General features: G+C 30.2%; 1 protein-coding gene across 2 annotated transcripts in view; it reads left to right on the top strand.

Annotated features, from left to right (window-relative positions):
* The first annotated feature begins 3,501 nt into the window (after positions 1-3,501).
* LOC118195031 (prostaglandin reductase 3-like) overlaps positions 3,502-11,242 on the top strand; it is a 58,040-nt gene continuing 50,299 nt past the window's right edge. For both annotated transcript variants that reach the window (XM_035366264.2, XM_035366263.2), the window contains exons 1-3: positions 3,502-3,605; positions 4,802-4,941; positions 7,260-7,347. In XM_035366264.2, coding sequence (XP_035222155.1) covers positions 4,811-4,941; positions 7,260-7,347 — 219 coding nt within the window. In that variant the 5' untranslated portion in view covers positions 3,502-3,605; positions 4,802-4,810. The remainder of the gene's footprint in view (positions 3,606-4,801; positions 4,942-7,259; positions 7,348-11,242) is intronic.

The raw sequence follows: 11,242 nt of genomic DNA, 5'->3' as shown, positions 1-11,242 counted from the left end.
ATTAAGAAGATTAAATTAAAATTAAAAAATATTTTTACAAATTAAGCTTTCATTTGAAACTCATTTAATTATTAATAAACGGAAAGGGGAAAATAATTCATCGTATAATTTCATGGGAACAAGAGATTAAATAGTTCTCTTTAGAAAATTACTCTACAATTTTATATAACCAATAATAAAAGGGTAGGCGTCTACATAGGGAAATCTTTTAATTGAAGTGCATTGTCAAAAGTATAAGCCATTATTTTAAAAATTTATCAGGGCTTCATGCTTTTATTATTCGAGATATAAAACTGCATATTAATTTTGCAAAGAAGAACTATATAATTCCTTGTTCCCATTAAACTAGATGGTAAACTTTTTTTCCTGCTTTTATTCTTCAGTTATTTCAGGAATTTCAAACAAAAGTTTATTTTATAAAAACATTTCTATTTGTTTATTTTATAACAAAGCAAATGTTACTGGGCGTTTTATGAGTCTCCTGCGAAGTATCAAATTTCTAGATCTTGTAGTTCGAGACTTTAAATTCATATATTCTAGCATTATGTGGAAGAATATTCGATTACCAATACATTCCTGTACTCAAAAAAATTAAGTGTTACACAGCTGTCGAATTCCTACGTTTAAGGATCAAGACTTCAGAAGAAATCGGAAAATAATAACTGAAATTCTATCACTATTTTTCCATACGTAAAACTGTAGTTGTAGATTGCTAATGGCTTTGGCTGCAATATTTTCGTATCAGTAAGACAACCAATGCTAAAGCGCCACTCCCATTGTGTACAATTCATTCAGTTTGTATCAGTATGACAGGATGAAAATAATGAAATGCTATATAAACTTCACGAGGTCAAAACAATTTCCTGGAGGAATAATCAAATTTCCTAATAGTAGTGCGCTGGTGAATAGGATTTTATTTTCCAAGGTCGTCATATTGTCCTTTTGTTTAGCACTGAATGCTTTATTTTTTTCACATTAAGGAAATAGTCGCCGGATAAAAGAGTTTGTAGTCCAGAATTATGCGAAGTCAGTAAAGTATATTCCCTTTCCCCTCAAATCTGATTATTAAAACTCCGAGTTTTGTGTGCATTGGTAACAGTGATCAGAAGCATCAATGGGAAAAATCATAATAAAATTTGACATGAGGTGTTTACTTTTGTTCTCGAGCTCATTTCTTTTTCTATTATCGAGCTGTTAATTGTGCAGCATTAAATATCACAAGTTGCTTTAATGCATAGGTTAATGTAAGACAATATTTAAAATAGGTTTGGTTTGTTTTAGTAAAAATACGGCAAAGCACACTAGGGCTATCTGCCTAAGGGAAGGGATGCCTTCGTAGAGGAATTTCTAAGAGAAACTGACTCGTATACACGTTACACATGGGGAAAACCTCGAAGACGCCCATGCAGCCAGCCCGTTCGCGGGATTTGAACCTCGGACCGAACTACCAGTGTTTAGCGACTTTACCGCTCGGCCGCTGGTGGACTATTTAAAATAGGATTTATGATCTTTATTCTTTTACTACTTCACGGCTGCCGTGTTGCAGTTTTATTAATTGTATAAACAAAAAAAGTTATTTAAAGTCCGGCTGCTTTAATTATGAAATATGCTTCCCTATCAGCATTTATTTATTTATAACAATTTTTCCATATTCTTGTAGAACTGTGCTTGTCACCTTAGAATAAAAACGGTTACTCCATATTATAGTATTAGATGAATATGTTTAAGCATATAGAAAATTTTACAAGTTTATTATCTCATTCCCTTTTACTCCTTCCACCAATACTGGTATATCACACTCAAAATAAGTATAGAGAATAAGATATAAATCGTTCCTCATAGCAACACTTTAAAACTTAATATATAAGAACATTTAATTTTTTAATAAGTAAATATTTTATCTAAGTATTAACATCTGAAAAATATCGAAGCAATAAATATTGAAAACAGATATTCTTTCTTAGTTAAGAAATTACTGCTCTATAATTTTTAAGCATTAAATTATTATTATTAGCCCAAACGGGACTTTAATCCTGAACTGGGATAGTCTCAAAAGAGCATTTTGCGTTGAATCACTTATAAACGGCGTATCACTTTTCAAACTGTTGCCACCAAATATTATCGCCCTGAATTATATTTAAAGAAGTTAAATAATGAAGAATCTGCGTGAATGTATGTACGTTTCTCGCAATGTGAAAAAAGAATGATCCCTAGATCCATAAAATTTTGAATAACGTAGTCCTCCATCCGAACATGGGCACGCGGAAGCACGAATTTTGAATTTCGAAAATTGTTTCATTATATATTTCGCATTTTGTGAAAGTTTAACGAATTTTTCATCAACAAACTCAACGATTTCAAAACGAACAGTGATAACACTGCACGGAAAAAGAAAAAAAAAAAAAAAAAAAAAAGCGTATCGGAAATTCTAAAGATGTGCTGTTTTTAAAGATTTTGTGATTTTTCTATTGAATCGAATTTTTATGAAGAGTAAGTACCAAAAATGTGGTATTTCATAAATAAAATAAAGATACAAAACGTTAATAAAAAAAAAAAAAAGAGACCCCCCTCCGAAAAAAAAAAAGAGTTTTGTAGAGCCATCTTAGTAAGAAAACTGAACTTGATATGATAAACTGATGAAAAAAATGCCAAAACTTAATGCTGCATCTGGAATTCTAAACGTATACTGATAAGCTGCTTTTAGAATTTCTGTAAATTTGCTGTTGAATTTTATGTGGCATAAGTGCGAAGAAAATGATGCTTAATAATAAAGCTAAAAAGACAAAACTTAAAAAAAAAAAAAAAAAAAAAAAAAAAGTCGGGTGGGGGTTAGTAAGAGTGAATGTAACAGCAGATTTGTAGATTATTACGAAGTCAGCGAGAGCGTAAAAAATCTTAACAAATCCTTTTGTGCGACCTTTAAAATCTGAAACCTTTTGTATTTTTTTTGTTTGTTTCGTATTATTGTTATTATTTACGAAGAAATTTTTGAAAATTTTTCTCAAAACAAGCAGGTAAGCCTTGTATATTTCTGTGTGGTGCACAAGGAGTTTAAATACCCTTAAATAAAATGAAAAAGGGGCAGGTTGTGAAAAAGACGTTCAATAAATAAGACGTGAAAAAAAAATGATTTCTCTAATATTTAGTAACTGATATTTGTAAATAAAATTGAAAAACACAAGTATCCTAAAACAAATGTGACTCACTATATTTTCTATGACAGCTACAAAAAAAGAAAGACAGTGTCTGTTTTAAAGCTATATAAGACGCATAGCAGAAATAAAGAAGACGCAATTATATAATAAAAAAATTCAAAGCCCATGACTTGCGAAAAAAGTATTTCACATGGGAACTTATTATTATGCGAACTATATTATCTTTCAGACGACGCCGACGGAAAAACTTGTTTCAGTGACAACTTTGAGTCTGCTAGTAGGAAATAATGGCATCACGTGAAGAGAGGCTTTTATCGCTTTTCCTCTCGCTGATTAAAAAAGAAAAAAAAAAAAAAAAAAAAAAAAAAAAAAAAACATTGCAAGCGTTTACTTTGGAAGCATCAGTTAGATAATTTCTTGAGTTTCCTTTTCATAAAATCAAGGTAACCGGTAAGTTCTCATAGGATTTTAATCTGTATTCTTTCTTATTAGTAAAAATAGCAACTGAAGAAAATAACTTTTGTATCGTAGGTAGTTCGTGTTTCAAATTTTATGATAAACAGGAAATACAGGAATTTAGCTTAAATATCGAAATTCGAGATTCTTTCTTTTTGTGCATATTATTTTGCATTTATTAAAAGAACTAAATCTCATGACATTTACAATGATTCAATTAAAATAAATCTAAGGAGAACGGCTTTCAGTCGGCTATGGCAAACATCTCTATATTTTGATTAGATTGCGATATGTTAAAGATATAACACCTTTTTCTGAACTTTGTAATTTCTAATACAGAGCTTAATTTCTAAAATTAGAAGTTCTGGAGCCGTATGAGAGACCGTCAGGAAAGAGGAACAAGAACAAATAAATAAAAAATATAATTAATAAAATAGTAAAATAATTAATAATTAAAGTAATTAAAAATTAAAATTCAAAACTATAAAATGCAAGAAGCTAAATAAAAATTTAATAAGTTACTAAATAAATGGTAAATACAAAATATTAAACAAAATTCTGGACCTCGTCTAAATTGGGGATGGGGGAGAATTTTTCTCTCCTAAGGATTTGCTTCTTAGAGAAAAAGAGACATGCATTGAGAAGTTAGAATCGAAATTTAATTTAGTTTTATTATTAAAAATAAGATTTTCGGGATTAAGAGAATTTTCTGCTGAAATTGTGGTTCAATTACTCTAAAAAAAGTGTTGGAGCCTGTGCTCTGGCTAGAATTACGATTTATCTAAAAAATTAACAAGTACCGGAGCTACGCTCCAGTGGACTCCGGTACAATTTAAGCTCTGATCTAACAGTTATGTGTTAAAGCATCTCTAAAAAATTTTCTCTTTTTATTTCTTTGAATTAAGAACAATAAAATGCAAGCCTAACTTCAGTATTGTCGTTGCGAATTCAAGATTATCGTTTACGTTAGAATCTGTATAAATCACCTTTTAATGTATTAAGGTTATTTTAAATTCTATATTATTTATTGAGTGATTTTCTATTACATGCATGTAATACATTCTATTGCACGCTGGTAAGATGAATTTTGTCGTTCATAATACATATTGTTGACATTAAAAATGGGTGCAAAAAGAGGTGGTAATTGAGGTACTAGAAATCAAAATTTATTTTCCAAATTTACTTTATAGATTTGAAGTATGGATCCGAAACATGCAACATACAAGAAGTTGGTCTGTAGGAAACTTAGTACAGACTTCCGAGAAGCTGTAGCAATAGAAACAGTAAATATGTGTCATCCTAAGAAAGGAGAAATCTGTGTTAAAAACAAGTAAGTGTGATACTGACACTGGTAGCATTATCACTTTAGAAAATATGAACACTGTAAAAGTATTATGAACATATCATTTTCTTTCCTTCATTTCTTTTCACCCAAAGGTGACTGATTTCATACACATTTCAAAAAGCGAGAATGAGCTAAAATTTTGGAAATACAATAGTTGAGAGCAATAAAACATCTCTACTATTAAATAATGAAGAATCAGTATGCCGTATGCATACTTGTATGTTTCTCGCATTGTGGAAAAATAAGGGTACTTGCAACCGCTAAATTTTCAATACATGTAACCTTTCATTGGAACACGAACACCTTGAAACCAGAATTTAAAATTTTTACTTTGTATTTTATTTATTTACTTTCTATTTTGTACAAATTTAATGAATTTTTGATTAATATCAACGACTAGAAAGCAACAATCTTCGAAATAAAACATTTTTATTTCCGAAGCAGCAGACTGTGGCCATTCCACAAAATGTAAGATATTTATCCTCAATTTTAGTCACAAACTCAACTATTTCAAAGCAATGTGTTGTTTTTAATCTGATTGATTTATGCAAAAATGCATGAATAAATCATAAGATATCTAATTAGAAATATTAAATATTTTTATAAAATAAAACTAACTAAACTCATTATAATAATTATATATTTGTTCTGTTTTTTATAACTGTTTTAGGCGGCTGTCTGCGCAGACAGCTAGTAAAGCAAATGAGCTGCGTTACAGACACTAGACAGGCAGCATTCTCAAAATTTCCAAGGATTCATGCAATTAAGTTCAACATTCTTTGTACATTACTCCTTGCAAGAGAATGGAGCTTCTCCGCTTCTCCTGAATGCAAACCACTATATGTAATAATTAATTAACGGTAACTTTAATGTTTTTTTTTTAATTCCATATGCCAAAAAAATCGTTAATTAATCTGCAGTAAAAATATGATTCTCTGTAAAGAGAAATGTAGAACATTGCAAGCATAAATAGCGAACGCGTTTTCTTCTCAGTTCACATACTAGACTAACAGTTCACATACTGCATGTCTTTTTCGCATTATGCTTTCTGAAACTGTTATTAGAAACACTGTAATGGAAATTTGTCTTTCGCAAAAATTCTTAAAATAAAATTAATTAGGGGTTTGTTTCTGCTGTAATTTGCTTCGTAAGCTTAGCTGTTTTTATTCATTACTATCCTTTGAATATTTGATATTCTGCTTTTTCAAATCTCTGTTCTGAAATTGCGTTTAGGAAGAAGTTTGTGAATTGAACCATTGAGTCATCTCTTTTCTATTCGGCCAGTTCCTATTGATTAGACACTGTGAAAGATTCATTTAAAAGGTACCTTTTGTTGTTTTCGTGAGAGAAGATTTGAAATTCAGAAAGAAATCTTATTTAAGCATTTGCGCTGAGCATCTGTTTAGACAAAAACGTAGATTATTTTACTATGAGCCGCTCAAAAGTGATGCCTATCATCAAAATGTTATCAGCTTCACAATAGAGGTTATAAACTAAATATTTAAAATAAAAAAATCAATCATTTTAGGTATGATTTTTTTTCAGAAGATGAATCTTTTACTTCAGTTTTCTTATTTCTTCCTTTAAGTAATTTTAGAAACTGGTTCCGCATTCTTGTTTTTCATATCCAGTTCGAAAGGATATTTTTTCTTATTTCATAATGTATACATAATTAAAAAAAATTAAATACTATGCAGTTACCTGATTTCTGCTCATGAATTCTCAATTTATGTTTCTGTGCATGCTTATTTATTTATTTATTTATTTATTTTTTTTTCCAAAATATAACCCTTGTGTTTTTTTAGCCAATCGAGTGCTATGTGGCTAAGAAATGGGTTCACTTTGTGAAAGAATTTTTCAAAGAAATTGGCTCATGCTTATGTTACACATGGAGAAGTCCACTGAAAAGCTTTGCAGCTGGCTTGCTTGAACTCACGTTGAGTTACTATAGTCTCTTACTTTAGAATAAGAAATTCAAGGCCATTTGTTTCCCCAAACAAGGACTCATAACCATGGCAACTACTGCTGCGTAGAAAAATTCGAATCTTCTATTTTGCTAAAATTCCCCAATTCGCTCTGTGAGGTGATGAGGACACACGTTACAAGCAAAGTGATAGAAGAGTATCTATGACCCTGAAGTTTTTATTTTTAAGTAACAGGGCGTGGAAGTCGTTTCAGACGCCTAGAGGCACCATTCTTTTCTGTATATATTAATTAATTTTAATTTAATTGTACTTAACTTATTTGTATAATTGTACTCAATTCTTTCGACTGATGATTTAAAATGTTTTCAAATTTTTCAGGTTTGTGGGCATCAATGCTAGTGACGTGAACATAACTAAAGGGATATATTTTGGTGATGGAAAAGTTCCTTTCGACATCGGCTTTGAAGTAAAACAATTTTTGAAAATCCAGTTTTATTATATTTTACTAATGTATTAAATTTCTTTTTATTTTCGCGTATAACAATTTCATATACTCTCGCCGCCCAGATGGGAAATGATTAGTGACTTCGCTTGCCGTATCGAACTGACCGGCTTCGAATCCCGGAGAAGGCATGGATATAAATTGTCTGTCCCTTGACAGGATGCAACGGTGGCCCACTTATTAAGTGCCTCCATAATAAAGTGACTACCATTTTTGGCCCTAGTAAAGGCCAACGCCTGTAATAGCTTTGGAAAAAAAATTCATATATTATTGCCAGTGTCTTCAAGAAGAAACATTTGAAAAGCCAAATTTAATTTAAAGTAAATATGATATACTCATATGCATTATATTACTTATGTTTATTTATTTTCAGCTTTATAAAAATATAAAAACGAAGGTGTTTAATCATTTATAAAATTACTAGCAGTTACGCGGCCAGCCTTCGTCTGGCTTTTAAATGTACCGGAAAAATGCTTGAAGGAAATATCGCCCTTATTTGAAAAGCATCATAAACAAGATTGAGAAAAAGTGCATATGATATGACTTTAAAATATAATGTAGAGTAATGAAAAGCTTACTTTCGATAGTCCCGACTGCTGGAAATTATTTGCGTAAGATTAGGTAATGAGATTTAAGCTTTTTGAGTGCTGAAAGGACGTAAACATATCGCTGTCTGGAGAGGACTTAATGCAAGTATTAATACATTATTAATCTTCGTAGCCTAAGTCTACAACATCAGCAATCATGTATCAAAATCTTGTACCATTTTTGACTTTTTAAATGATAATTTTGCTCAACTTCGATAGGATATCTATATCGTGATTCAAGTTCGACTTCAGACTGGCATAATGGTATATGAAATATTCAAATGATCTTGTGTTTCCAGATATGATGCTTACGGAAATTGTGTCGTAATGCAAACAATCAGTCTGCGGGCAGCATGCAGCCCCAATGAAAATTTATGTGTCTCGGGAAAGCATTTCAATCATTGATGTCGCAAAGAATTTCAAGATTTTAGCTATTTGAAGTCAGGGTTTACATTATTTTCATTCCCTGGACACGAATAGCGCCCTAAAAAATCTGTAAATAGAGCTTTCTAATTTACAGTGTACTATAAATCTTATTCAAAGACTTAAAAATACAGATTTTTTTAAAACTTTTATTCGTACTTGTCAAAAATGAATAAGCTGAACTGCGAATTTTTGCGCTGTGCATTTATATGTGAACACTTTTTTTTTCCCCACAGTTAAAAATGTTAAACATAAATAAGAAAAAAACCTAGTTGACCGATGAGTATCTGCAGTTCGTGATGAAGATAATTACTAGTAATTTCTGTTTAATGCTACATACGTTATCTCAATTGAAACGTCATCAAGTGTCAAGCTTCCGTAAGAAATCAAGAAGTTTATAATTATTTGCATACAAATACATGCACATTTATTTATGCGTCATAGAAAAAATTTCATAAATAATAGAAAGAGACTGAATCATTATTTATTCTCAAGTTTTACCAACTCGGTCAATTTTCTCTGAAAATTTGGAAAGTGGTTTTTCATTTGTTTATTTTTAGTTTAAATTAAAGTAAGTCATAAATAAATAATTAAACATTCAAGACTTATTTCAGCGAATGAACTAAATATTTAATATTAGCTGTGAATGTATTTTAATTACAAAGTGTAACAAATAATGTCTAGCAGATCCCAAATAGAAAATAAATAAACATTTGAATTTTTCTGTCATGCAATATTATTGTTGCTTATGTACGTTTCGATAAATATTTATTAAGTTTAATAAATAATGAAAATTCATTTAAAATACTTTTCATTTTGTTAATAAAATTTTTGATTTCGTTAAAAAAAAATCTGGCCCTTCAGCCGTTTCAGATACTGGGTGAGGCCCGCATGCAATTTGAGTTTGAAACTAATGTAGTAAAGCATAGAACATAAACAATACAAGATCTTTGAACTCAGAAGCATGCAAAAAAATTTCACTGCGATATATTGCATTTACTCTAAAATGAAACTCAGTTTTCACTATAATTTTGCTCTAAAATTTGGTAGAGGCTTGTGAATGCATATTTTGATAAATGAATCTGCAGAGCAAGAGAAAGGAGTTTAATTATCATACTATATACAATAAGTAGACCATTTAAATACTAAATAAGCCATACAGTTATGTAAACTGCATAGCTTCCGCCAATTATAATAGTTACATCAGCTGAGGAATTTCAGTTTAAACCGGCATCTGTTACATTGTCATTTACATGCCTGAAATCAAACAGGAAACAAGGTATCAATAAATTCTCTTAATTTTTCTTTCTGTATTATAATAAAATGTTGTTTTCAAATACGTGGCTTACTTTGTAACACCTATCTTGGGTTCAATTAAACTTACCTAGGTCACTTACAAACGACATTAGGGTGTTACATGTATTCTACGGGTGAATTCTTTCCATAAGAATTTTTAAACTCTGAAACAAACAGATATAGAAATGGGATAACTTTAAATATACTCTGCCTCACCACCTGTGAGGGGTAAATTAAAATTATACAACACAAATTACCAGCCACCTAGATTTGACTTAAACACAAGCTGCCTTCAGTTTATTATACATTCAAACAATTTAATATATTCCTATCAGAGACTACAAGCTTCGCCTAAAACCGGCACAGAGTCAGATTTTGAACTGACCGATCAGCCCTGGAGCCACCGAGAGAGAACAAAACTTTCTACGGCAAGCTATGCTCTAATTCTTCTAACTTTGAACTCTTGCCACTCAATCTACATATGAATTCTGGAAAGAGCAGACCTCGTGGCAAAATGAGGCAAATAGTACTTATGTAAATTAAATAAAATTTGGTAGTAACACATAAACATAAACGCCACAATTTTCAATTCTAAACATCACTGCTTTTATCATCAAATATTTATCTGCGCTTTCATTTTTTTTAAATTACGCATAAATATAAGAAGGGGCCTATATTCGAATACAATATGGTAGTCGGAGTCTTGCCAGATCTAAAACAAAATATATTTAAGGTAAAATAACATGCCGAACAAATATTAATTTAGGAGTCAAACAACAAAAATCAGTGTTACATTTTCAAATTTTCACAGGACTAGTTGCCATGGTTTTACCGAACCATCATCCTCAGCTGTCAAAGCGCAAATAAACGAAATAAGATATAGTGATGAGATAAGAAAATTATCATTCTTATCTTATTACTATATCTTATTTGTTTCATTTGCGCTTTTGCTTTGAGGATGATGGTTCGGTTAAAACCATCGAAACTAGTCTTGTGAAAATTTGCAACGCTGATTTTGTTGTTTGACTCTTAATTTAACAAAATATATTTGTGAGATCATTAAAAAAATTGTTCTTATTTTGGATAGCGCAAATATTTTTGATGAAATTTTTATTAAATTATAATTTTTGTATTCCTAAAAAAGAATTTTATGTACTTTCTTCAGATAGCTGAAATAAATGCAAATTCAGTTATAATTTTTTCACTTAAAAATGGATGACGGATTCTATTGCCTACTGCCATTTAAATTTGGTTCTATCATTCTGAAAAGCACCTTATAATAGATAAGAAAGTAATTTGTTTAAACTGTTATTCTACTGCATTTAAACAAAAGAATAATAATATTTTCATTTATAAGAAAATGAGTTTTTCATTCTATTAAAAGTGCATAAAAAGGAGAAAATCTGAATCTGATCTTTTTCTCTCAGAACTTTTTTAAATGTTTGTTGGCATGAAAAAAAAATGATTCTGTAGTTGGAAATTTATCATGAAATAATCAAATATTTACCTAATAAAATTAATTAGACTTTAAATTTAACTTCTGGATATATTGT

This window comes from Stegodyphus dumicola, chromosome 1 (genome assembly GCF_044657685.1).
Source record: "Stegodyphus dumicola isolate Sdum_Otavi_A_Nest chromosome 1, ASM4465768v1".
Lineage (NCBI taxonomy): Eukaryota > Metazoa > Arthropoda > Arachnida > Araneae > Eresidae > Stegodyphus > Stegodyphus dumicola.
The sequence above is the reverse complement of the archived record's forward strand: the minus strand, read 5'-3'. Positions and strand labels throughout refer to the sequence as shown.